The 27,760-nt window shown below is 43.7% G+C and overlaps 1 protein-coding gene across 1 annotated transcript; it reads left to right on the top strand.

The window, feature by feature from the left end:
- The first annotated feature begins 1,181 nt into the window (after nucleotides 1–1,181).
- On the top strand, nucleotides 1,182–21,317 carry LOC115946592 (inverted formin-2-like). Its single transcript, XM_034061661.1, has 16 exons — nucleotides 1,182–1,292; nucleotides 2,524–2,669; nucleotides 2,756–2,817; nucleotides 4,049–4,151; nucleotides 4,237–4,322; nucleotides 4,818–4,918; nucleotides 6,211–6,281; nucleotides 6,396–6,503; nucleotides 7,470–7,540; nucleotides 8,158–8,278; nucleotides 8,812–8,976; nucleotides 9,692–9,794; nucleotides 11,424–11,582; nucleotides 12,587–13,357; nucleotides 14,816–14,872; nucleotides 18,280–21,317. The coding sequence occupies exons 2-15, from the start codon at nucleotides 2,535–2,537 to the stop codon at nucleotides 14,869–14,871; spliced, it is 2,112 nt and encodes a 703-aa protein (XP_033917552.1). The 5' UTR covers nucleotides 1,182–1,292; nucleotides 2,524–2,534; the 3' UTR covers nucleotide 14,872; nucleotides 18,280–21,317.
- Nucleotides 21,318–27,760: the final 6,443 nt, after the last annotated feature.

The raw sequence follows: 27,760 nt of genomic DNA, 5'->3' as shown, positions 1-27,760 counted from the left end.
TGTAGATGACAGTGAAACCTAGCCATGTTTAGCAGTGGGCTCAGGATTCATAGTCTTGCTTTGATGGTTAAGCCCTGAGCTTTGGGTCGTGGGAGTCAGTGGGAATCTGTCCTTGTTGGCATCCTGCTGCTACTGCAGGCCAGTGTTGCTGGCAGTCATGCTCAAAAAAGTGTTGGTCAGAACCACGGGAAATTGCCTGGAAGCTAGAAGTGCAGTTATGTAAAGTGACAGCAGGCAGTGGTGTCTGTGGCTTCAGATCTGCTCCTTGGTGAGAGTTGAATAGCATGAACCAACCTTTGGGCTCCATCCCCTTCTCTGACCCCTGACTCATTTCTCTAGTCCAGGGAAACACAGTTGAAGAAGTCATTGAGAGGCTGCTGTCTATCAAGAAACATCCAAACAAGCAAAAGCGAGCTGAAAACCGGTTGTCTGGGAGTGTGAATGAAGGCCTTCAGGCTGAGCTAGAACCATGTGCCCAAGCAGCTCAGAGTCCGGCAGGATCTTCAAACCCCTCCAAGGCATCAGCAACTCCCTCAGGGCCACCTCCCAACAGAAAGAACTCATGTTCCCAGCTCACAGCCTGCTCTGCTTTGCCAGAGACATCTAACCCTTCACCCAATGCTGCTCTGGCACTGCCACCACCACCACCTCCACACCCACCCTCTGGCACAGCTGCTGTGACTCCCACATCCCCCATGATGAATGCAACTACAGCCTCTCCGCTCCCTGACTTGCCTCCCCCTGCACCCCCATTGCCTGGCACAGTGGGCATCCCTCCCCCTGCACCTCCATTACCCAGCATGGTGGGCATCCCTCCCCCTGCACCCTCATTGCCTAGCATGGGGGGCATGCCTCCCCCTGCACCCCCATTGTCCGGCATGAGAGGCATCCCTCCCCCTGCACCCCCATTGCCCAGCATGGGGGGCATGCCTCCCCCTCCACCCCCATTGCCTGGCATGGGGGGCATCCCTCCCCCTCCACCCCCATTGCCTGGCATGGGGGGCATCCCTCCCCCTCCACCCCCATTGCCCGGCATGGGGGGCATCCCTCCCCCTCCACCCCCATTGCCTGGCATGGGGGGCATCCCTCCCCCTCCACCCCCATTGCCTGGCATGGGGGGCATGCCTCCTCCTCCACCCCCATTGCCTAGCATGGCAGGAGAGCATATAGAAGCTGTGGTGGCCCCCCAGTTCAGCTGCCCTCTTGGCCTGGGCAGGCCTCCCCGCAAGACGGTGAAGACACCAACATTGAGAATGAAGAAACTGAACTGGCAGAAGCTGCCCTCCAATGTGGTAAGAGGTGGGTGCTTCTGGCATAGTCACTGCTGCTTTGAGGGTGACCCAGGGAAAAAAACACTGTCTTTGAGTTTGTCAAATGTGGTTGACTCCACTTGGATACAGAACTTTCCTGATTCCCATTACATCTGACCTGCAGAGCTTCAGTAAATAATAGTAGCATGAAACTACTGATAAAATAACAATTCTAACTAAATTGGTAGTTTATAATAGCTGGTTTATAGCTGAAATACTTTGAAATTGGAAGCAGGGAGAGGGATGGGAATATTCGCCAAATCCACCATGACATGCCTTAGGCTTGTGTTCTCAACAGAGTCTGATATGGTTTCCCTGGACCTTCATTCCCTAGTTCACGCATACTTGTATCTGGGTATATTAAAGTCATGAGTAAGAGTACAGGTAAGGATCACATCACAGTTCAAGAAAGACACTGAAAGAACTGGAGATTTGTGAGAATCACTGACTTACGTCTTGATTTTTAGGTTACATTTCCCTCTCCTAATGGATCCAAAGAGGAGAATTAAATGTGAGGAAAAGCCTGGACAGGCAACATCAGCTTTGTCCTAGACAAGCAAGTCCACACAGAAGCTGGCATAGGTGAAGCCTAAATAAGGCTTGTTTTCAATCACAAGAGAAGTTAATTGTTGGGACTGTTTCAGTAGAGACTTCTACAGGCATGTTTAGGTGATTTAAAAAGAAAATAATATTTTTAAGCAGGTGCAGTGAGAATTAATTCAAGCAGTCCTATAGCCAGCATTTTACAAGAAGGTTCAATTACAGAATGAAAAATGGAGGAAGAACACAGTCAGAAAACACCCAGGTGGTGGCCAGTCCCTCAGCTAGCATGCAAGGAAGCAAAAATAACATCAGGGACCAGAAAAGAAATGGCCAAGGTCTTTCTCATGCTGATCTAGTTTGCCTACTGTGCAGTAGAATGCAGACATACAGGGAGGCTATATGAGCTGTATGCCTCTCTGTGCCCAGTGCTGCATCCCCTTACCAGCATGTTTTGGGGTAAAGCACCAGGTTTAATTACCCTTTGGGCCCTTTGAATCCGGCCTGTGGGACTTACCCCTCCTCAATAATAAGCATTTGTCCAGGAATAAGATGTCTCTTCTTATTTGATTCATCTTCTGAGAGATGTCCCTTCTAGCAACTCTCATTGTCCCAGAACCCAGGAGCTTCCAGCTGTCCCTGTAGTCAGTCTGAACACCTTTTCTCTTTTCAGAAGGTCACTCAATGTGGGCTTCCGTGAGCAGCAGCAGCGAGGAAACTATAGAGCCAAATTACACAAGCATAGAGCAGCTCTTTTGCTTTCCACAAGCAACCCCCAAAGAGAAAACGGCTGCACCAGTGAAGGCAGAACCAAAGGAGGTGAGGAGGTCCCTCTCATTCTTTTGAATAAAGATCACTACAAACAGCTCATCTAATGTGAGATATCTTCTTTTTCTTTAATGAAGATCACATTTTTGGACTCCAAGAAAAGTCTCAATTTGAACATATTTTTGAAGCAATTTAAATGGTAAGATATGGCAATTTTTTGTGACAGTTGACAAAATTTTGAACAGGTTTTGCATAGTATCTGGAAGGTCTTCATGAAATCTGTTTTAAAAAGCCAACACTGATCTGTGTTACTGCAACATCTGAATATTTACCAGTTTCTCCTACACTGTCTTTAAAATACTAAATTTAGGGGGTTAATTTTTAATTACGTTTTTACACACAACATCCCCATATGTTGGCAAAGGTGTTACATCTCCATATATCATGGTTTAGCCCCAGCCAGCAAGTTGCACCATGTGGCCGCTTACTCACTGCACTCTCGGTGGCATGGGAGAGAGAACCAGAAGAGTAAAAGTGAGAAAACTCACAGGTTGAGATAAAGGCAGTTTAATAGATAAAGCAAAAGCTGCACACACAAGCAAAGTGAAACAAGGAATTCATTCACCCCTTCCCATCAGCAGGCAGGTGTTCAGCCATCTCCAGTACAGCAGGGCTCTATCACACGTAATGGTTATTTTGGAAGACAAAACATCATAACTCCAAATGTTCCCCTTTCCTTCTTCTTCCCCCAGCTTTGTATAGCTGAGCATGGCACCATATGGTATGGAATATCCTTTTGGTCACTTGGGGTCACCTGTCCCAGATATGTCCCCTCCCAGCTCCTTGTGCACTTCAGCCTCCTTGCTGGCAGGGTGAGGAACAGAAAAGGCCTTGACTCTGTGTAAGCAGTTCTCAGCTGTAACAAAAACATCCCTGTGTTACCAATACTGTTTCCAGAACAAATCCAAAGCATAGCCTCATACTAGCCTCCATGAAGAAAATAACTGCTCCAGCCAAACCGGCACACCATGTTAGAGATGATATTGTAGCACAGACTTTTATGGTGATAGATTGTGAGACACCTCTGGAGGTCAAATCCCTTTTCAAAACAAGGGCAGTGGAAAAGTTAAGAATTAGATTTTCTTTTAAGGTATTCAAATCCCCAGAGACAGAGATCTGAGTTGCAGGATTGGTCTCTAGCCTTGAGTCATTTGACCAGGGCCAGAACCAAAATTTGGAGCATAGCAGGGATCCAGGTCCCAGTTCTGAGTTCACAGAGACATATCATAGGGACACATCTTAGCTTGTGGATTATTGTGGCTCTCACTAGGGAAGATGCAGGGAGCTTAAGCAGATACATGTCTTGGTAGTGTGCAGCTGTGGAATAGGGGTCTTTGGGTGACATATCACTCAGCTCTTTCTCCCTACAGCTCCAATGAAGAGGTGGCTGCCATGGTCCAGAATGGGGACCAGACCAAGTTTGATGTTGAGGTTCTGAAGCAGTTGCTGAAGCTTCTGCCTGAAAAGCATGAGGTCAGGAGGAAAAATGGTAACCTTAGTTCCAAGGCTGAACATGCTTTGCAGTCATGAAGTCTTGATTCTTTATTTCTCTCATTAGATAGAAAACCTGAAGGCCTTCAAAGAAGAGAAATCAAAACTAGCAAATGCAGATCAGTTTTATCTTCTCCTCCTTCAGATTCCAAGGTAAGGGTGCTGCTCATGAACTTCAGCCAAATCTTTTTCTTGGTTTACCGCTGGGAAGTTTAAGTTTCTTTATAGGAGACTCACAGACCAGCACTGATGGATATAGCTGGTGGAGTCCTCCTTCCACCTTAGAGCCATCCCTTTCCTCATTGCCCTTAGATGAAGGGCTGTTGTTGCTTCAGCACCTCCTCTCCCTTTGAAGCAACAGAAAGCGACCCAGACCCGAGGTCAGACCTGCCTAGAAGGAGGAACCTGTATCTCACACAGTGATCAGTCTTCTCTTTGATCACAGTGCATCAGCAGAAACTACATCCCCACTGGTTCCCAAGGCAAGCAGCAGCACCTTGCCTCCCTTCACAAGCCACAAACACTGGTGTGATGTGGATGTGGTTGCCAGTGGTGTTATGGGGTGGCCAGTTTTACCTGTGATGTGGGAGGAGGGCTACTGTGTTGGCTGAGATCAGCCTTAAGCTTTGAATCAATCTCTTTCCTTAGCTACCAGCTGCGTATTGAATGTATGCTGATATGTGAAGAGACCACTGTTGTGCTGGACATGATTCAGCCGAAAGCTGAAGCCATCCGGAGAGCCTGTGAAGGTAAGTTACCTGGCTTTATTTCTGTATCTTATTCATGACAGGAAGCTTTAAACCTCCCAAAGCTCCAGGGGGAGCTACACTACCCAGCTCCCAGAAAAACTTCTCTGTGGTTCGTTCACTGGTGTGCTGGGGTACAGCTTTAGCCATTTCCACTGGTGGTCAAAGCCTTTAATAGGACCAGAGATCATTTTTCCATGCGCTCAGTCCTCTTTTGCTGCAGCAGATGTATTCCTCTGAAACACTTTCAACAGTGAAGCATTGGAAGCTCATCAACTCTTTCAGAGGAGCTGAATTCAGACAGCGGAGCTGGTCTGATTACAGCTAATTCATCCATCACTATTTGTCACATTAAGGCCTTCACATGGCAATTTTCTTTGCTGCCAGGAAAGCGCTTTCCCCGGGAAGTAGTGATGCTTTAGTTTTTCCCTGCCTACAAATGGAATCAGAAGAAAAAGTTTGGGTTTTTGGGCTACAATTTGCAGCTGTTCCATTATTGTATGTACACAGGGAGATCATGCAATAGGTTTTGGCTTCATATGGCAGAAACCTTAGGTCCCACTCTGCTGAGAGCAGGATGCTGTTTTGACACTATCAGGTGCTGTCAATGCAACAGAGCCAGTTCGCCCAGCTGCCTGCTGGGGGTTTCTCCAGCTGGCATCACAGCTGCCTGCTGGGAGGAACTGAAGCTTTCCCCTAAAAGTGTCTTCCAATGAGCCCAGTTGTCCTTTTAGACCTGTTCCTGCCTCAAAGCTGAGTGCTTCAGAAAGCACACCACTGCAGCACCCTGCCATAAGAGCAAGGACAAGGACTGTATCCTTCATGCCCTGATAATCACCTCTACTGTGCAAGATCAAGAACAAGGTGAGCGTGTCTGGTTTTAGCAGCCAGCCAATAATCACAGGGCTGTCAGAACTGGCTTCACTGCACAACTGAATGGAATCTGCAAGATTAAAATTACAGCCCATTTACCCTTGCCTACACCACAATAAATCAGGGTACTTCCAAACACGGCAGCAAGTTGATGGTTATGAGTGAGGGGGGTCCAACTCCAGGTTATTTTCCATTAGGATGGAGAGACCAGGTGGAAAGGAAGAAAGAAACTTAAGTCAATGAAAACTTTTACAGCTCATGGAATTGAATCTATTTAGAATCAGTTTCTTTGCAGGTTGGGCCCTTGGGCTTCAAAGCTGAAATATCAGATTTGAATTTAGATTTTGGAATTCAGAATCCCTATTTTAGTGTGGTTTAGAAAATATTCTGGCTTTTGTTTGAAAGTCCTTTATGTTTTTCAGATCTTCTGAACAGTCATCGCCTGCCACTCTTTTGTCAACTGATTCTCAAAGTTGGAAATTTCCTGAACTATGTAAGTACTTCTTTTGTCTTTTCCTGCCCCCATTACTGATGTGTGGGTGGTCTCCTTTAAGGTTGTCATTTAAATGGACACAGGAGTTACATCTGCTTTGTTTTTATCTTGTAGGGAAGTCACACAGGCGATGCCGATGGGTTTAAAATCAGCACTTTACTGAAACTAACAGAAACCAAAGCAAACCAAACCCGCATTACACTGCTGCACCACATTCTGGAGGTACAAATGCCAAGTCCTGAGTGATAGGGAAGGGGGAGAGACTTTACCATGGATGAACCATTTCTCCTACTCTACTTTCAGTTAAAGCCACACTTTCATATTCATATACCATCTGGCTAACTGCAGTGTCACAATTTGGGAATGTTAGAATTACTTGGTGGAGGCTGCTTGTGGGCACTGCTCAGGAAGCTCCTTATTTTAAGACTTGTTCTGTTTTCCTCCAGCATCTTTCCCCTCAATGGCTGGAACTTCCTTTTTCACTTTTGTGCAATCTGCACACCATCAGCTGCAAACCACAGAGCACATGGCCACCAAAGCTATCCTGGCTGGTCTCTACCCATTCAGCCCTTCTGCCTTTCTGCAGCCTCTCCTCTCTCCATGAGTCTGTGCTCCAGCTTTGATTGTTCCTCTCTAAGCCCCAGTTGCTTTCTTGCTCCCTGAATCTGTTTTTAACTTTTTTCTCCATGCTCTGCTTTGCTACATTCATCAAAGTCCCTCCATTGCAGTTACACATGTTCAAGCCCTGCTTTAGCCGGCAGTAGCTTCAGCAAGCACAGCAAAGAAAGTAAATTATGGAAATAAGATTCAAGCTCTTTTGAAACCTTTCTGTAACTGTAGAAAGTGTCTGACTGCATCAAACCACAGTTCTGCCTCCTTCCATGGTCAAGAGTAGGTGTTTCAGGAGGAGAAAAAGAACATAGCAGCAGGTCAGCTTTGCTTTTGAGCTATGAGTATTTCTGAACATTTAGCCCTCTTGTATGGTTTTATAGCCCAGGAGTAATGCCTTTCCCCTCTGACTGTGTCATACTGTTTTGAATGTGGCTTGGCAAACTGCAGAAGGGAGGGCAGCAGGAGGACATGGCACAGTCCTTCTTCCCAAGCACTTCTGCCTGTGTCTTTTCTTCTCAGCTTCCTCTCTTAGCTCCTGCTACAGCAAGTAACACTTCTTTCTCTCTTCCACTTCAGGAAGTAGAAAACAGCCACAAGGACCTACTGGAACTGCCAAAGGATCTTGAATATGTTTCAAAAGCAGCAGGGTAAAATTGTGTGTCACTTCCTTCAAAATAAAAATCCCATACACATCAACAGTGTTCCAGAAATTAGGACACACACAGCTGGTATAGCACATTAAAGAAATAGCATCTTATTTAGTTTTAACCAAAAGATTTGGTTCATGAATGTTGAAACCCATTTAATATAGAATAGTTCTACCACAGATGGCAACACTTAGGGCTGAAGTTTGCAGAGCATTAAACTAATGCTGCCTCCCAGGCCTTTCCAATATCTGCACTGCCTTTGTGGTACCAGGAGCTTGTGAAGGCCAGCTACCCAGAAATGCCTTCAACCAGGGAAAGTGAGCTAATGCCAAGCTCTGAGGGTGGAGAACAGCCATTTGAATAAGTGGGTTATTTTTGACATAGCATCTCAGTACATAAAGCTGTAGGTAGACCTGGCAGCCTTTTCATAGGTGCTGTTGAAGGGAAGCTGTCTTCTGTGAGCTTAGACCATATAGATAGTTCAGATCTCAGGCTTCAGTTCAGTGAAGTGATGGGAAGTAGGGAGACAACCAAGCTGCCAGTTCACACCTGTCCATTCTTTGGTCAGCACAAGATTCTGGAGTATCAGCTAATGGAGGGGTTCCATGTAATTTCAGAATTAATCTTGATATTATACGCACGGAGTCCAGTAGCAATTTAAAGAAGTTGCTGGAGCTTCAGCGAAAAGTCTTCTCATCAAACGATGATGTGAAACAACAGTATGAGAAACCTATCCAGGTCAGTAATGGAGCTCTGTTGTATCTCTCCCATTACACACACACAGGCAGTGCGCAATACATATGCCCCTGAGTAAGCTCATCAAGGGTGGAAAATATTGCTAGGAAATATGCTCTCAGATTTGGAAACAGGCTGCAATGCCACACAACCCATTAGTGTCTATTGCCAGCTCCACCCCAGACCTAGATACCTTTGGTGAGGCCATTTCCTCAGGCACCTGCCCTGACTGTTCTCTTCATATGGTATGTGACTTCATTGAGTGAGGTTGTTTACCCTGTGTGGATCATTTTTGGATTACTTTGCATTGAGCTTATCATGTCTTGCCCAAGACACCCTTGTAAATTGGCACAGCACAGTTGCCAGGGGCAAATCTTATCTGGAATTCTTAGTTTCTCCCCACATTTTAAGCTCTGATGCAGATAAAAGCTGCAGCCTACTCCAAGTTCTTAACGCTGACATCCTTTTTCCTTTAAGTGCAGTTCAATCCTTGTCCTCTGGATGGTGTTTTACCGTGTATATTAAATGCATTTCAGGATAGCATTGATGCCTCCAAAAAGCTAGAAGAAGAATTTGAAACCATTGAAAGGAAGAGAGAAGAACTTGCAACTTATCTCTGTGAAGACCCAAGCAAGTTGTCCTTAGAGGACATATTCAGTACCATGAAGACCTTCAGAGATCTCTTCATCCGAGTCCTGAAGGTTGGCATCTGCACACACAATGCTGAGCATCCCTGGTACTGGTGCATGCCTCTTCTCTGACACCAGTGGGATAGGCACCCCAATCCAATGAGGGGAAGATGCTGTTTACGGCCTCGTTTCAGTGCTTCACATGACTTCACCCAGTGAAGAGGTGTCTGATCCCTACTCCACTGCATCCTCATGCAGTGCTGGTGCTCCCGGCCTGGCTCAGACCCTGGTGTTTTGGGATTTTTGTGCAACTTTACCTTCAGAGTCACAGAGGTGCTTTGGAGTCAAGTGTGACTTGACTCCAGTCAAGTGTCAAGTTTTAGAGGAAGGAGCTAATAAAACTTAACCCTTTACTCCAACCTGAGCAAACAGACTCAGAAAAGGCATGTGTAGTAAAGAAGCTAGCAGTTTGGAGGGAATCGTGGCTTCAGTACCTTCCACTTTTGTCTCAGCTAAAGGTCAGGTGGAAGATCTGTACACTGGTAGGTAGCTATGTTGAACAGATCACCACTGCCACCTTCTACTGGGATGTGACTGAGTCATGGCCAAGCCCAGTGGTGTTGGCTTTTGGCAAGACAGCCCCTATTCCCCATGCCCATTTTATTTACTGCACAGGATAAGGCCAGAATTTCTCATCCTCCCTTGCAACAATCTCTAGATCTTTATTTTCATCAGCTTCTCTAGCAGACATTGCCAATCTTCTCATGCCCCTGTTACCTCACTGCAGGAGAACAAGGACAGAAAGGAGCAAGCTGCTAAAGCAGAGAAGAGGAAGAAACAGCTGGAAGAGGAAGAAGGGAAAAGACAGAAGGGAGAAAATGGAAAAGTCAGTGAGTATCTAAAAGGACTTCAAAAAAGAGAGATGGAGGATGAGAGGATCATCAAAAAAGATGAGAGGAGCTGTTTACTGGCCCTGCTTTAATGGACCAGCAGTGGTAATTTATTTTGTAGGTTTCCACATGCCGCTGACTAAAGGCTTTTAGCCTTAAAGTGTTTCAGCCATAACTGAGAACTGGCATTTCGCATTTGTAGCTGGGCAGAGAAGTTAATTTTAGGTTTGCTGACTGAACAGCAGGAAAAAAAATCAAATTGAAACATTTCAGTTAACTTTTCAGATCCTAAATATAACTTTTGAATCCCAAATCTCACAAGAAACATTTGACTTCCCCCACCTGCGAAATCCCTGTGTACACTTGAATAGTCTCTCTTTACCACAGACTACTAATGTCCCAAAACTCATAGAATCATAGAATGGTTTGGGTTGGAAAGGACCTTAAGATCATCTAGTTCCAACCCCCCTGCCATGGGCAGGACACCTCACACTAAACCATGTCACCCTAGGTTCTGTCCAACCTGGACTTGAACACTGCCAGGGATGGAGCATTCACAACTTCCTTGGGCAACCCATTCCAGTGCCTCACCACCCTTACAGTAAAGAATTTCTTCCTTATATCCAATCTAAACTTCCTCTGTTTAAGTCTGAAACCATTACCCCTTGTGCTGTCACTACAGTCCCTAATGAAGAGTCCCTCTCCAGCATCCCTATAGGCCCCTTTCAGGTACTGGAAGGCTGCTATGAGGTCTCCACACAGCCTTCTCTTCTCCAGGCTGAACAGCCCCAACTTTCTCAGCCTGTCTTCATACAGGAGGTGCTCCAGTCCCTGATCATCCTTGTGGCCCTCCTCTGGACTTGTTCCAACAGTTCCATGTCCTTTTAATATTGAGGACACCAAAACTGCACACAATACTCCAAGTGAGGTCTCACAAGAGCAGAGTAGAGGGACAGGATCACTTCGTTCAACCTGCTGGTCACGCTCCTTTTGATGCAGCCCAGGATACAGTTTGCTTTCTGGGCTGTGAGTGTACACTGCTGGCTCATGTTCATTTTCTCATTGACCAACACCCCCAAGTCCCTCTCCACAGGGCTGCTCTGAATTTCCTTTTTGCCAAACCTGTAGCTGTGCCTGTCCAGGTGTAGGACCTTGCACTTGCCATGGTTAAACTTCATAAGGTTGGCATCTGCCCAAAAGTCCTGCAGGTGACTTAAATCTGTATTTCTCTGGATGAAAACAAAAGGCACAACTGAAAAGTACATTTGGAAGCAGCTGAAAGGAAAATCTGTATTATTTTATCTCCAAAAAAAAAAAGGCCCCCACCAACATGGATATCAAACAGGAGGTTTCTCAATGTCACGGTACAACCAGGTGAAAGACTGGGCAGAGCTGGTGCAGGTTGTAGCACCCAGAGTTTGGGGTATACCTTTTGACTTCAGAATGGACACACTGCTACAGGGTCACAGAGCACAGGCTGCTGCCAGGCCTGGCATCGGTGCCTTGTTTTTGCCCAGTGGTTGCTTGTTCCAGCACAGCAGTACCAACCCTGAGCAATAGCATCACTGCAAAGTCTCCTTCTGCCCCACCTCTGTGCAGATTTAACACCCCGATCTATCTCTCTCCCAGTTAAGAAGGGGGTGGTGAAGCAGGAGGAGGTGTGTGTCATCGATGCGCTGCTAGCTGACATAAGGAAAGGGTTCACGCTGAGAAAGACAAAGAACAGACATGAGCTGGATGCGATTCCTAAAACCTTGCCTGCAGAGGGCCTGGAGGAGAGCCAGTCCGGTAAGAACATTGACACGACTGTACCTGCAGCCATTCATTCCCATTTGCCTCTGAGCCTGAGCCAAGCACATAAGCAAGAAGCCTTTGTGTTTGTATTTGGGGCATTTTATTTAAGGAGGCTTTGCAGCCGGTGCTATGGAGAAAAGCAGAGCCCTGAACTGTTGCCAGCCAGGTCTGTCCCAGAATTAGCAGCAATTTAGAGCAGTATGGCCTTGTACCTATGCTGATAAACCATCTGAGAGGCATGGCCCGCAGGTCAGCCACACAGCCATGCTGATGGGGCACTGGTGTCATCCCCACACAAGTCCTGTGCTATCAAGTCTCAGTAGCACAGCTTGTCACTGCCTTGGAGCTTGCTGCACCTTGTCTTAGTCTGTTTGGGAGCCCAAAGAAGCCCTTAAAAAACAGATTTTAAAACTCTTAATTACAGAAAGACCTAAGTCCTTATGTGCTTATTAGGAGACAGCCCTTCGGTTTAGCTTTTCTTTGTTTTTTTGACCTTGTTGTCAGTGCACATTAGGTAAGTCTAAGGACATTGGCCTGCCATAGAACCTGAGTTGTGCACTGTTATTCTAAACCTGCTCTGAAAGGACAGGATTAGGCTGGCTGATGGGCAGTTTTGAAGTGCTCATGCAGCCAAGCCAGCAATCCCACCTGGTTCAGGACCTCACAGTTGCGTTCCCTCTTCCTGCCATAGGCTTTCAGGTACCCTTGTAAGTCATGGGGCTTCCATGGAAATCAGCTGGTTGGCAGCAAAGACACAGAAATACCTGCTGAAAACAGAGCAGGGGCTTTGCTGAGCTGGAGCCCTGGATTCCAGCTGAGGTGGCCACATGGGATATAAGGAGGATAAAATGGTGCTGCCTTTGCACAGCTTCTTTAGGGTCAGTGCACCCTCCCCAGGCAGCTGCTAGCCCATAGTAAGCATTCCCAGTGGCAGAAACACGTTGGTTGATCCCAGATGCAACTGCAGCTGTGGCTGATTGCATGTTTCTTGTTCAAAGGAAACAGCATTAAGGATCCACAAGCAGCAGGAAAGGAGATGGATGATAAGACCAAGGAAAACAAGGATGGTCATCCCTCAGAAAGCACTTCCCCATCAAACACTGCCTTGATGGAGGTGGGTGGAGATGTTACAGATGCTTCAGCTTCAAACCAGGCATTATCTAAACACAATGCTGGAGGAGATTTGCCACCAGAGACCCGGATGGAAAGCCCCTCAGTAAGCTTGGTGGAAGCTGATGGGGCCAGTCAGCCCCTGCCAGGCACTGGGATCAAGCAGGCAGACAGCTGGGCAAGCCTCCAGCCAAGCACAAAGGGCAGCTCCATTGCCTTCTCTACTGCTAACATGGGCACAGGGATAACATTTGTGAGCAGTAGTTCAGCCACTGCTCTGAGAGACCAACACAGATGGACCAGCGGGGCCATTTCAGAAGGCCAGGACAAGGAATGCCCAGCTGATGGCTTGGAGCACTATGGGCTGGCACAGGAGCCAGAAACCCAGCTGAGCAAGAGTGGGGTTGACCCTGGCAGTGCTCACTCTGCTCTCTGTGGCTCTCATCAAGCAGAGTCAAAAGAGATGGTGAAGGAAAATGAAGACCCTGGTGCAGACTCACTGTTGGACACGTCTCAAGAGAAGTCCTTCTCGGAGGAGCCAGCCACTGACTCCTCTTGTTCAGCAACACTTCCTCCAGAGCAAACTCACACCGATAGGGAAAAGCAGAGGTCATCTGGGAAAAGGAGGAAGAAGAAGAGGCACAGCAAAAACTACTCAGGTAGCCTCTTTCATATATAGTGCTTGGGGACTGAGTTAAACTGGGGAAGCTTCCTCCTATATTTGTATACATCTGTTCCTCCCCACTTCAAGGTTCAATACCCCCTGCCCCTGGAGCCACACTGTTTCATGGAGCTGTTATTTTTTTAAACCTGAAAGAGACTGAAAAAGAAAAACACAGGCATAGTTCATTCTCTTGACATTTACAAGTAGTTTATAAAAGGGTAATGATGAATCAATAATTAAAAAGCCCATTACACATAAGCAGTAAAGATGGCAATAAGCACATCTGTCAAGTGTGCTAAAGACAGCTACAAGGCACGGTTATGTGCAAACAAGAGCCCCATTAGACTCCAGAGCAGTGATTAAAAGCAGTTAATACTGCGTACTTAATCAGCCATCACCCACTCCCAGCTACTTACAAACACATAAAGGCAGCAACATCAGTGCTGCTATGCATTGTTTTTTCCTCTCCTAAAGCCTCCTTGCTACAACATTTTGCCTGCAGTCACTTGATAGCCTGCCACAGGGGGGGCAGGTGGGTCCTGAACCTCAGGCCCTCAAATCATCACTGCAGGAAGAGGGGGGAAAGTCAGCAATTAAAAAAGGTGATCTTGCTGATGCTTCTGTGAAGGATAGGATTTGGCCAGCCAAATCAATCCTTCACACTGGGTTGCCCCACTGGTACTGAGAGAGAGCTCAGCCACAGGAGGCATGGAGCCACCCAGGTCTCTGCCTCATGAGAGATATCTGCTGCTGGTCCCAAACCTGGGAGGTGCATCTGAGTCCCTCAAAGTCTACTGAGCTGAAGCCACTCTTGGGTGGGTACTTGAATCCTAAAATAGAGGTGTCTCACAGGGAGAACACATGGGTCTGTCAGCCTTTAGAAAAACACAATATACAGCCCAAAGCTTGTTTTCTTCAAGATCCTGGGGTCAAACAAATGGGCAGAAAAGTGGTAGAAGTGTCTTTTTATCAATGTTTAATGGTTTTCCTTCCAAAGAAAGTGAAGGAGAAAGGAAAGAGGGGTTTGAATACCCACTGCTCAGAAAGATGAGCACCTACTACTGAGGGATTTACCTTACAATGCCAGTGTGCCCTGGAGCTGTAGTTTTTTTACATTTCTAAACATGCCACTTTCACAAACTAGAAGTGGTTCCTGTGGAGCAGTGGTTCCCAAACTTGCTTCCCACAAGGCAGCAGGAGCTGCAGCAATGGGAGCAGCCCACGCTCCCAGCGTGGAACCACGTGGTGATGCTTTCCTGATGTCTGAAATTAGTATTTCTGGCTTAAGGAACTGACTCCTCCAAAAGCCACAGGATTCCCTGGGCATCCAGGGATAGCATCTTAGGAATCTCTCTCCTACTAGACAATGTTTTCATCATAAAAATTTCCCTGTTCTTATATTTGCCTTGCCATGATCAGATGTATTTAGTGTCTCTCTTTTGTTTAAAAGCAGAGGTTGAGACTGATACTGGAGATAATAAAACAAAAAAAGATTGTGTGGTACAATGAGGTATGTAAACTCGCAAAGGTGTTTTTACGTGAACTAACCACAGCATTGGGACTTCACAGACCTAATCAGTATTCAGCGTATCAGCTCAGCTTTTTGTCCTTGTGCCTAATCACAAATACATGTAAAATAAATTTGTTACTCTGATTTTCCCTCTTCAGGGTGTTGACCTTGCGTTGAGTGGAGTCAGTGCTGATCTCCCCTTGACACAGGGTCGCAGCCCACATGTCTGTCCTCTGTGTCAGCAGCAACCAAACCACCTTTCCCTGCAGATAATTAAAAGTCATTACTCTAACCAAGTGAATCCAGCTTCATGTAATAAAGAGTCTTTGCTTTGATCCCATTATTTTCTCAAAAACTGTAAAAATGCAATTTCAGTACCTGCTTCCTGCAAAGTACAATGTTTGGTTTGCTTGCAGGTGGTGCCTTCCTATAGCACTGTTTAAATATAGGTACCTGGAAAAGGGAGTAGAACACTGAACCCTGGGAGAAGTACTAGCTGGGGCAAGACACCAACTCCCATTCAAAGCTAAATTCAGTTCTAGAGTTGCACACAGACTAGTCCATTGGAGCAAACAGACTGTGCATGCTTCTCATGTGCATTCATGCAGCTTTCTGGGATGGGGGTGGAGGTAAGTAATTTGGCTTTTGTTACCAAAAAAAATAAGACATGTAACCAAATTTCTAGTGAAACAGTGTACCAAGTTTGCTGCATCCTTCACTGATGCTGGCAACATAAAATTGCCTCTCAAAAGAAAACTTGAGGAGTTTCAGAATGAGATTTTAATTTGCAAAACTTCGCCTGTTTTTACGGCAAGTAGAAAGAAAAGCAAGAAAAATAAACAATCAAAATACCCACTGTGCTGAAATTGCATAGTTACGCGTTGTCCTTTCCATGCTGATGAGCATCTCTTATGAGCTGAATCAATAATGTCAAACCTCTGTCTTGTTTCCTAGAAGGAATGTATTTATTCTTCAGTTCCCCCAGTGCCTGGGGCTGGGGGCACAGCTGGGAGCCCTGTTCCCACACAGCCCAGCAGCCCCAGCCCCTGGGGTGGCAGAACTGAGGAATCTCTGCAGGATTTCCACACAGGGTTGCTTTTGTTCCTTCACCTGAAGTATCATTGCTAGCAAGAGAAAATGAGATGTTAATTAGTTATTTACAGTCCTAGTTACAGTTAGGTAGTTACAGACTACTCCTGCCCTCCTCTTGCCCCTTTCTGTGATGTACTGCAGGATTATATCAAGTGGAAAAGGGAAGTAGCTCTGTTGGTTTAAAAGTCCTAAGGAAGATTTACTGCAAGAGCAGAAAATCATAGCAGTGAAGCATAAGGAAGAAGTATGTCAGGACCCATGCCCAGGGAGGGCAGCTGAAACTGTGAGTTAAGCATAATTCACATTATGTATTTTTTAAGCACAGGGATTCCAACATGCAGGCCTAACAGCAGTCCTAATTGAGAAAAAAAAAAAAAGACAGACAGCTCTGCACTCTCCTTAGCAGACGTAGGAAAGCAACACAGAGGAATGCATGGGCAAACAGTATGTTTATAAAGTGACTGAGACAGGCAGGAGTTCCAGCGCATCTTCAAAATGCAGCCCCTGGCACAGCTGCATTGCATAGGCAGCCCCGCCTGTGCTTTGGTACCCAGAGGGCAGTGACAAGTTGCACCTTGAAACCTGCAATTCCCTTGTTCCTCTCCTCCCACCCTTATGTCACTTGGAAAGGTTGCAGAAACAAAAACCTGTTTGCTTCTCTTAAATCTCCATCTTCCTTACTCAGATGCAGCTCAAGGCTGTCCCTCTTGATACGACAGACTTAGCAAGCCTAGAGTGCTGCCGTCAATATTTTTTCTAGGATGTTCTACATGATTTGGTTTTTTATTTTCTTTCCTGTCCCAAGCACATACTGTCTGGTCAGGTCACAGTACCAGTTCTATTTTGGTACAGGATATTTCTCTCTGGTGGATTTGCTGGATGTGGAGGTTGCTGGATCTCACTGAAGTCAGAGGAATTTTCTTTCTTCTTTGCAGATCCAGCTGAAAGGATTAAGACTCAACCCCCTTACCAGTTTATAGAGCTTCTGTAATAGCAGCAGAGTAAGGGCCTGTGACATAATATTTCAGAGCAGTAAAACACTGTTATAATCAGCTATGGAGCTCTTGCCTCACCTTGACTGTATCTTGTTATGCAGCAATTTCTGTACTGATATTAATATTCTTCAAATGTCAGCTTTTACACCCAAAGAGTGGTATCCCACATTATCTCCGTATTCCTGGAAGAAATGGTTTAGCTGTTTTTATTGTGGTATCAAGGCACTGGTGTCACACTGTGTGTGCGCCCTGTTAACATCTGAACTCATTTCCTACCAAATCTGAAAGAGCTTGAAGAAGGACCATTTAAGAAAAGGTGACAGTCAAACCCAGGAAGGACTGCACAAGCACCTGAACTCAGGAGAGGTGCTCTTTGAATTCCCTCGACTTAAACCCCAGAGGATTGCTACAGACAAATGTAAACATCTGTTTGTGCAGCTCCCTTTTTCTCTCCTCCCATCTTTATGTCACTTAGGAAGGTTAGGGGAAACAAAAGTCTTGAAAGCACAAGTCTGTAAGCAAACAGGCCTTGACAGTTTCCCTGCTCACAAATCTACCTGATTTATTCCCTATGAAATAAAAGGACAAACCAAACTGGGAGCATAGGCCAGTGCTTGAAGACCACAGCCTGGTAAGAATGGAGGCAGAGGGCAGGAGGGGAGCACAATACTGTCAGTCAGCAGCTATGACAAATGCATGGCACAGTAGGAGATCAGCCTCTTCCCACAAACACATCAGGATTTGAAGGTCAAGGTTTTCCTTTTTTTTCTTTTAATTTGTTTTCTTTTAATACTAGAAAACTGATGCTTCACATCTGCTTCTGCAGACTCAGTATTGCCTGTGAGCAGTTTTCTTACAGACCATGGAAATGCAGCCAAGCCGATGCTCATCTTCCTGTATGGCCTTTGCCTTCATGTCTGTCATTAGAAATGGTATTTGTTTTGGTTATGAGTGAGATAAGCTTTTAAAATGACAGTGTGCAGCCCCATCCTTCTGACAGTCCTGCTAAATCCTCTAGTAAGTTCAGCAATTTAATACCTAGACATGTATTCCAGTATTCTGCTTGGAAAACACAAGACTGCTATGTTCTTGGACTGAACTAGCACCCAGCTTAAAAGCAGAGTTGCCCAAACTCTTGAACATCAGAATCAGATTTTATTAGGAACATAAACATTTAGCTCTACCTGGGTTTAGGTTATCAGAGGAACCTGAGTCTGATTTCCTTAATAGCACCCTGACCATTAGATACATGCACATGCAAAACCGTACTGCTTTTGTCTTATAGTTACAAACAGTTTGCATTTTCCCCTCCTCCTGCAGGTGTCACAACAAGGCAGAAGAAATAACAGAGACCAAGCGAACCACTCACATGTCCTAAGAGCGCTGCCAGCTTCTCAGAAGCCAGGTTCTGCATCGCTAAAACACCACCATTGTCACCTCTGCCCAATAGGAATCACTGCTTCAATTCATGCAGCCTTTTGCTCCCTCCCCAAGACCCAGAGAGCCTCCCTGGAGACTTTGGACCCCTTGACTCAGTCTCATGCTGGGCACTCATGGGACTGGGGGGCCAGTTCTGTGTATGGTGACATGAAAGGATCAGAGCTCTCATCTGCTGCCCTGGAAACCAAATCTTTCAACCTGCTCTTAGGCTAAACTCCATTTGAAACGAAAGGCGAGTGTGGCCCAAGAAAGGACCTCAGTGTTTAGCCCTCAGAGAGATTTTAAAAGTTGCAGTGCCTCAACTAAAGTAGCGTATAAATTAAGCAGTGTCTGTACCATCACAGGTGGAAGTGTGTTAACTCCCTCTTCTCGTCACCCACTGACAATTTATATAGGACCATATCCAAGACCCAGATCAAATAAAAGTATTTTTACTCTCAATCATTTAAATCCAAGAAAACTGGTTACAGGGGAAAAAAATAATTAAAAAGTATGTATTTTAGTAAGCATATGGCCATATAAAGTGTCCAGTTTTACATGATGCTTGTGTGCAAGTAAGCTGAAGCACATCAATAGTCTTGCAGTCTTCTTACACAGATGCATCCATGAACTTTCAGAGATCCAGGGCCCCAGTTCCTCTTATTAAAGCAACAGAGGTTTTCCAGAGTGTTTTATCAGACACATTTCAGCTCATCCTTTGGTAGAACTCTGGGTTTGAATTCTGTTGTCAGCTGCTTGCACTCAATATTCATGTCCAAGCTGTAGAATGTGTAGATTCATGTTACTTTTGCTTTAAAACTGGGAATGTGCAGTATTGTGTTTTCAAAATTCAGAGATTTATTTCTTAAGTTTTGTAATAACATTGTATCATATTTTTGTACATAGCTGTCAATTTAAAATTATCTGTGTTTGTTGAATCTATAGTGTGATACTGTGCTGAAACATGAATCAAGTGGAAGAGCTGGGTACATTTAAGAACTATGCCTTTATATGGTAACTCACTGTGGCTAGACTAATGTTCAGGCTAAAGCTTATTTTGCTTTGCTTAATAGGACTTATTCTTGTAAAAATTTTTCTGGACTAAGTTGGAAGTTAAATCAAGAATTAAATCACTGGTTTATTTTAACCAAAGCATTGGCATTAGCATATTGAGAATCAGTTAAGAAAAGCAGAGATGCGTTGAGAGCAGACGCATGGGCAGCTTGAGTTCAGGAGACCCCACAGAGCGGCACAGCCCTTTGTCAGCTGAAATTCCATTCCCGGCTGTCAGAAGCGGCAGAGCCCCACTGTTTCCTGGATAATCACGTAACCCACCCCAGGTTTGACTTGCAAGACTGGCCCTATCACATTTACGGGTTTTCCCATTCCTTTTTCCCTCTTTCCTGTCTCAGAGCACATCACCCAGCATCATCCTTTTGCTCTTTAATGTGGCTTCTCTGCTCTCAGATTAGACCCCAGGCTTCAAAAATCTGAGTATTAAATATATTTTCCCAGCAACTTTGCAACTTCTGTGTTTCTGCTAGCCCAGACTAGCAATGAGCAGCCAGCATCCTCCTCCCTACCCTACTGTTCTGTCATTAGGAACATCATTTGGAGATTCAAGACTCAGGAACAAACAGGCTTTCTGGGTGTTACCTAGGGAACCTTAGCTGCTAATGCTCTGCAGACTGCTTGCTTCAGCAGGTGTCCACTTCTCTGTCTGGGCCTTTTAGCTATCCCCCATTTCTACTTAGAGAGAGCAGCTCTTTCCACACAGCCAGAAATTTTATTGCTGTGTTCTTACCTTGGCCATCAAAGAGAGAGTGCTTGGCATTATCTTTTCACTGCCCTCAAGAGTTTATGAAAAAATGGGTTCTTTTAAGCTTTTGCCAGTTTTTTGTTTAATAGTCATCTGTGAAAACTATGTTAAATTATCATATCCCAATACACAGGCTAAAGCACAGCATTTATAATTTATTACTCCAGAGCAGCTCTGCTTCCATTACAGTGACTAAGAAAAACAGAGGGACAGAACCAAAGCAGGTCAAAGAAAGATGTTCAACTGGGATGTGCAGTTTTGCTCCATTTTTACCTTAAAATAAAGTCCATGATCCTGAAGATTTTTCAGTGTTTGCAAGGCTAAATTAACTGCTGGTAAAAATGTTACTTGCATCTACTTGAACATGTCTGTGGTCATTTAAGTCAACAATGAGTCTGGACCTCAGAAAAGATTTTTTTCTGGTGTATTACAGCAACTGCACATGGAGTTTACAGTATGTAAACCAGGCTGTGAATGCCACAAGTTTCTAGCTGCCAAATAACGGCGTATTCCTTAAGTAAGCATTGGTTATATGATAAAATGAAGCTATTGAAAGACATCAGCATAAATCTGTTCCATGTATTTCACATGAGAATTCACATGTGTTTATGAGATGGATTTTTAGGGTTAGTTTTGGGGGGGGTTGTTTTTATTTTTTTGTTTTGTTTTGGGGATTATATTTTTTAATTTCAATACTGATAAACCGTCAACGTTTAGAGTAAAATAAGTACTTTATAAATTCCCTTTCTCTTGTGGGAATGGGGAAGACCTATGATTCACCAGAATTTGTCCATCAAAGTCCTATATTTTCCAACTAGTTTATAAGGCACCTAAGCATATAATTGTCCTGTATGCTTAGTAATAATTACCCGTTGTTTTCTCTCAAAGAAACAGTGATGTATCAATGGAGCTATACCTAGTACATGAACACCACCAGTGTTGCACTGTACTTAAAAAGCTCAGCCGAAATCTGTATCCAAAGGTATGCCAATATATTTTAGTTTGGGCATATTGTTTGGTCTTCTCCTACATTCAGTAGAGAATGTATTTCACAGAGGGGGCTGAGAAATGCCTTCTGATCTGCTTAGAAAGAGAGATGAAATAAAAATGTACAAACCCATTTCAGCAAAATTAACCAGGTTTCATTCTGTCCAAACATGAAGCCTGGATCTACAGTTTCGTATTTCTAGTTTTTTGTACACAGCAGTCAACCGAGGACAACATACAAGGTTGCCAATACTAAAAGTCAGCACTGTACCAGTCTTATTCTATCTATGTGGTAATAGTCACAGCCATGAAATATGGGTGAACATGTCAGTTATATTCACCTAATGTATCCGAAAGCAAATACAGTCATGAGCCATCACAAACCACATTTTGTTCGGTCACCTCATAATCAGGCTGTGGATGGGATATGAAAGACAGCTTTGCCATATCTAGAAAAGCAAATAAAGAGAGTTAAAAATGGTACCGTGGTAATGACAGGACTTCTCTAAGTGGTTGCAGTTACTTCACAGTAACAGTCTTGCAGACTAACAGCATTGCCTTCAGGATTTGCAAAGGAAATAAGGTCCACAGTACAGAAGGTTTCCAGCTCCTTAGTGTAGAGCAGGTAGCAGACCTTATATACTAGTGGAGAATTTAATCACTGCAAGTTAATCAGCATATTCAACATTGTAAGCATAAGTCACTCCTCCATCCATTCTGTGCTAGTACTTAATTCACGTTAGGGACTCTCCAACAATCTCTTTGCTGCAGCATACACAGTTCTTGCCAGAACAGTGTGTGACAACTCACACAGAGACAGGTGTCAATAGGAATTAGCAGGTCTGCTCTTCTGCCATGGAGACTTGAAGCAGACTCAGTTTACATTACTCAAAGTCAGAAGACAAGAATCAGTCTGTGACAGTCAGCTCCTATCAAATCAGTTTAGATACACTCCCAGCCTGTCCAAGTAGATTTTTTTCTAGGATCAGCAGTCTTTGCTGGCAACATCCACATTATGGTTTCGGTTAGTTTGCTCTGTTCTGGGCGTGCAGAACCCGATGTGTTTGTTAGCACTTATGCAGCTTCATACAACATAGTCCGTGATGAGTTTAGTCATGAATTAGTGACAATTAATTACCAAATCCGTTAGAATAGATGGAGAAAGTCGGAACTACTACAGAGAGATAGGGTTTGTGCAAAGAAGAAAAGGCAGCACAGGCAAAAAAGGTAACATCTTACAATGTCTGCTGCTGTGATCCTTCAAAACTGACAACTCTATTTTGTAATCTAAATGAAACCCCAGATAGCACACAATTTCCAGGAGCGATCCTTTGAGAGCAACAGATCTTTTTTGTACTCTTTGCCATGTTTTATTATCTCAATTCTTTAAGGTTTTTACAGCCCAACTAGACAAAACCATAGCTAATCTGATCTGTTGTGGTGGTGATAGTCCCCTGAACGGGAGCTTAGGCAAGACAGTTTTCAGGGTGCCTCCCAACCAACATTTCTTTGATTCTCTGTTTGGCAAGAACTAGATAAAAGACAAACAGTGCAGTTTAGAAAAGATAGTAGCAGAGTCCAAAAACCCTTTCAGGTTTATATGTTAATCCTCTTTGGTGAACCAGCATCATACACTCAGAAGATATGCCCCAGAAGTATTGACTACATTTACTATAGTAACAGTCTACTAACCCATCCTGAATCACAGACAAATAGCTTGCTTTTCTAAAATACCTCCTTAATTGGCATGACCTCAGGAAAAACAGAAGGACAGAAGGGTTCTTCTCCCTCCAGGTATTTTCAACTGCTCCACTTTGCTTGTAGGGGTCTAGATGACAGAGAGACCTGACCTCTGCAAGGCACATTCTATGACAGAGGCCTGGGTGCAGACCACAGCATAACTGCATGTATATCAAATGACAGCAACATGGTAATAATCTCTTTCAAACCATGACCTATCATCTCAAACCTAGCTAATCCAAATAGCTTTAATCCAAAGATTATGCCTATTATATCCTGTCACTAATCCCTTCAGCTAACTATACAAGCCCCAATTAAAGTAACTGTTGACATTCCATTTTGAAGAGTTCATCCCTACTCTCTACAAAGCCCTTGGTGCTAAAATCCATGTTCTCCCAGCCTCTTACTTTTCACATCACATTTCCATGCTCTACATACACCTTCACATGGTTCCTTGATTGAGCTGCCTCACCACTTTGCTGCAGCGCACAAAGACCAGGTCTTAGCAGCAGTCTCCCCTAGTGTCTGCAATCGACAGCTGCTGTTGGTCCAGGCTCCATCTGCAGCAGATCCCAAGGTTCCTGCCTTCCCATCAGCTGCCAAAAGCTGCAGCCAGTTTCCTTAGAGGGCTTTTTCATTAACTATATTGCTAGCACCGAGCCCAGAGGCATTAAGTGCGTAGACTTCACAGACATGCTCCAACCAGCAGTGGAGGCAGTTAGAATAGAAAGTGTTTCCAGCTTTTTGATGTAAGAAAATGGAGGTAGTAGCTGGATCTTAGCAGGGGAGAGGTAGATAAGTCGCTAGATTGCAAAGACTAAACGGCACTGAAATGAAATGCTGGGGACTTGGGCTACTGGGATCACTCATGTTATGCCACTGGCTTCCCAAATGACTGTGGAAGCCATTTCTCTGTGCCTTAGCTTCCACATCTATAAAATGGGAGCAATTATACCCTTTGAAACACTTGGACAACTGTTGATGAAAAGCACCACAAAAGAAATACTGTTAGTAATAAGCAAAAAAAAAAATCTTATCATTTTCTCTATTCTGATATCATAACACATGTTTGCAGCCATGTTAGCCTCAAAACAAAAGGAAGAAGGTAACTTTCAAAGAACTGTGATTCCCCTAAGACTCTGTGAATCCAGAATGCAGAAAAACCTTAGAAACCTCTAGGAATGCATCTGAAATGAACAAGGTGGCCCTTATAGCAACAAGATTACTTGTGCAAGAAAGGATTAAGATCTCTAATTTCTTCTACTTTTTTATTCCTGTAAGAATCATAAACATCAAGAACAGGTTATACCTGTTGAAAAATCAACAGTGAAGAATATCACACTGGGAGCCTCTGAAATGCAAGCAGATCTATAAAACCAAACCATGGCAAGTGCAACCATAGCACTGGGAAGTAATGACTGGTAGCTTTGTTTTAATTAGAGACCATCACCAGATATACCTGCATAACCAAGTGACTAATGCTCTCCATGGTCGGGTTATATATCCTGTAGGTCATTTCCACCCATCTGGTAAGCAGTATACTTTCTTACCCTCAAAGATGTCTTGCATTGCAGGTATCTGCAACTTTGTATTTACACTTTTGATGGTTACCATGGAAGTGTATGGGGCATAAGTTTCAAAAAACTACTCCTCCCCACTTCAAAAAAACCCTTTGGGAATAGCACACAAGGGGAAATAACCAGGTTTCTGAAGCATTCACTGAAATCCCTGTTTCCAACATAATAATGACAATAAATGAACTTCCAGCTACAAAGAACATCAAGTTTTGCAAAATAACACAGCCCCACATTGGCAACAACAGAAATGAAAAAAATGAGAGTGCTTACATAGCCCAAGACACAGAGGTAAGATGTTCTTCAGATCTGACTTAAAAAACTAAACCCTATGCCATCAACATACTTCTCTTTTCAAGCTAATGAAAAATATGCCTATTTTTCAGCATGTCAGTAAGCAGATGGAAAGGAAAGCTTGTATTGAAACAATTCTCAAACATCAGCAGCTTTCCCACTAACACAAAAGGTAGAGTAGCAAAGCACTGAAAACAGCTTCATAGTTAATTGCAAGTTAGTTGATTTCAACTGGATCATCAGAATTGGGCTGGTGCATTGAGTCAATCTCTGTTCTCTGCCCTGCCAAAAGTGGTGCCAGCCAATTACTGAGCTTTCTGCAGTATGCTATCCTTGTCTGGTTGAACTGAGATATGTCTGTGTATATATGTGTATATTTACCAGAGGTGAATCTTTGCACTTCCTAAGGAGAAATTTTGTTTTGGTTTTCAAATATACCCACAAGCTTATTTGAACATGAACAACAATGCAAGTTACAGCTGCCTTGACACTATTCCAAAGCTTTAATCTTCTTAAGAGCATGGATTTCTCTACAGAGTCTTTAAGGTATAATCTTTGGAGGTACATTATTATAAGCCTATTTATCATGCAAGGTATATTAGCTGTTTCTTGTGTTGTATTACTTATTTGTTAGGATTTTTAAAACAAGACTTTCCACAACCCCTGTAGCAACTCAGAAGAGCACTCCAATTGAATAAAAAAAAAAAAGAGCTGCCTAATTAATAGTCTTTTAGTGATTCCTCCAAGAGCTTAATTAAAATAAACAAGCAGCAGAATCCTAAAATGATTACTTTTAATAAGATTTTTTTTTAATCAGCTCATTTTACTTGTAATATTTCTAGTGATAAGTGGCTTATTTCTCATTAGGCTCTTTCAGAGCACTGAATCTCTCACTTGTCCTGGTACAGTAATTACAGGCATCTGTACAAATTTAGCATTGAGATTGTGAAGTCCTAAAGGGGATACATTAAGTTGCTTGTATAAATTAAATGTAAGCCTGCTTTACCTTTAGGGAAGTGTTAGTGCTTATTTGTGCAAAAAAAAAAATTATTTACAGAAGCCAGCAAATTAATTCATGTAAACAGCAAATATAGTTAATGCTCATTTTCTGTGACAGGCTTTTGGCTCAGCTATTTTAACTTTCCACTTTGTATGTAAATCAAGTGTTATTTTCTAGTAGATTTAATGTTTATTTTTTTAATGTAGGTCTTTCTTGCTAAATTAAGATCTAAAACACAAATCAAAAGATTTTTTATTTTCTTCTGCCTTGGATCCACTGGTTCACAATTTTACTGAGGATGTTGTAAGAGCTGGAGACATCAATACAACTGCTAGGTTTCAAAATCAAGCTATTTCAAATGATAGGAGATGCTTTAGAGCTATATGATGGACTAGAGATGCATCTTCATTAAAAAGTTTTTTTCTGCACTAAATCATTACTTAAAATTGCCGTGTCAGGAGAAAAAGGGTAATTTGTAATTATTAACTAGGGAAGTATTTTCCCGATGTATCTAGTCCATTGGAAACATAAACATTACTTCCTGATCATACGCTAAACATAAAATTGAAAGTTTCTATACAGTTAACACCATTAAAGCTGCTGATGCTACCAATGTGTGTTTTGTTAAAGGCTTGTGCAAGGGCTAGGATAACAAGGGTCTTTGTTCCTGTCTACATACAGTCCCAAAAAGGCTGCACCCACTGTGTCATTTCTGAAGTTTTAATGGTCTGCTCATTGCTCCCCATTTAACATGTGGTGTTTCTACCATTGATGATGACCACTGCTATAGAAGATAAAGAGAGAAATCAGAAGACAACTGCTGCTACTGAAATTAAGTGCCCCAAGACATTGTTCACCCACAAGAAATGCAAGTGTTTGCAAAAGAAAGGTTTGTTCACTCAAGCAAACAAAACCAAGTTCGGAGTTAGCAAGTACTTTACTAACTTCAGTTGGTCCCCTTCCATGCATAAAATTGAGCATACCTACAACATGGAGACTTCCACAGTCTTTTGCAAGAGACTTTGAGAGAAACTGTATAGACTTAGTGCAAATGTAAAGACTTACCCTAGATGAAAATTTGGTTGCAGGGCAAAAACCATCTTACTCATTAAAATGTTCACCCATCCTTTCCCTGGGTGGTCACTAAGCAGCTTAACCTGAGTCCTCCTCAGCTGTAGCTTGTTTTATTTGTTAGGCTAGTTTGAGAATTTGTCTCAAAATCCCCACCCTTCTGCACTCAAGATAAGATGTAGTAACATGGTTTTTCAGGACCAAGTGTGACCTTGCTGTTTGAGAAGTTCCATCTGTAGACTGCTGTAGCAACTTCCATAGGAGGACTCTATTTACCCATTCAGGAGAAAAATCCCACTGAATGGCTGAGCAACAAGGGGAAAAAAGCAACCAGGTTAGAAATTTACTGTGCTAATAGCATTTGTTCTTCCTTTCTTTAAGTGTCACAACAAGAAAGCAGAAGAATCAAGAGAATTCAAAATGGAGTCTTATAACCAGCAGTACTGCTTTGCTCCTGACTCATCGTAGCTGAAAGCACCATGATATGTCACTTTCAAGGCAGATAAAAATATTTCCTCTGCTACCTTAATGAGAAGGTCACTGTTATTTCAGTTTCTCTGTGGGAGCTAGCAGTTGTGAGGAACTTTGCTAATCCATGTACCATCTTATTGTTTTGTAGAACAGGAAAATGGGACTGGGGCAAGCCACAGAGAACCTGCTGTCAAGCATGCAATGCCCAAATCACCTCAAAAGAGTGTCTAGAAGATCTGTTCAAAAGGTAAACAAATGCATTCAAGTTTATATGGACTTGGAAGAGGAGAACCCCAGTGCAGACCTGAGCCTTTCTCCAACTGGCCTTTCCAGGAAGCTGCAGCTATGTCCAGGGAACATGTCACCTTCCCAGAAAGGTGTTTCCTCATCTTCCCAAGTACAATCTGCTCTGTCGGCTCTGTTACC

Source organism: Melopsittacus undulatus, chromosome 4 (assembly GCF_012275295.1).
Source record: "Melopsittacus undulatus isolate bMelUnd1 chromosome 4, bMelUnd1.mat.Z, whole genome shotgun sequence".
NCBI classification, from domain to species: Eukaryota; Metazoa; Chordata; class Aves; order Psittaciformes; family Psittaculidae; genus Melopsittacus; species Melopsittacus undulatus.
Note: the sequence above shows the minus strand (reverse complement) of the source record. Positions and strands in the feature narration are given on the sequence as shown.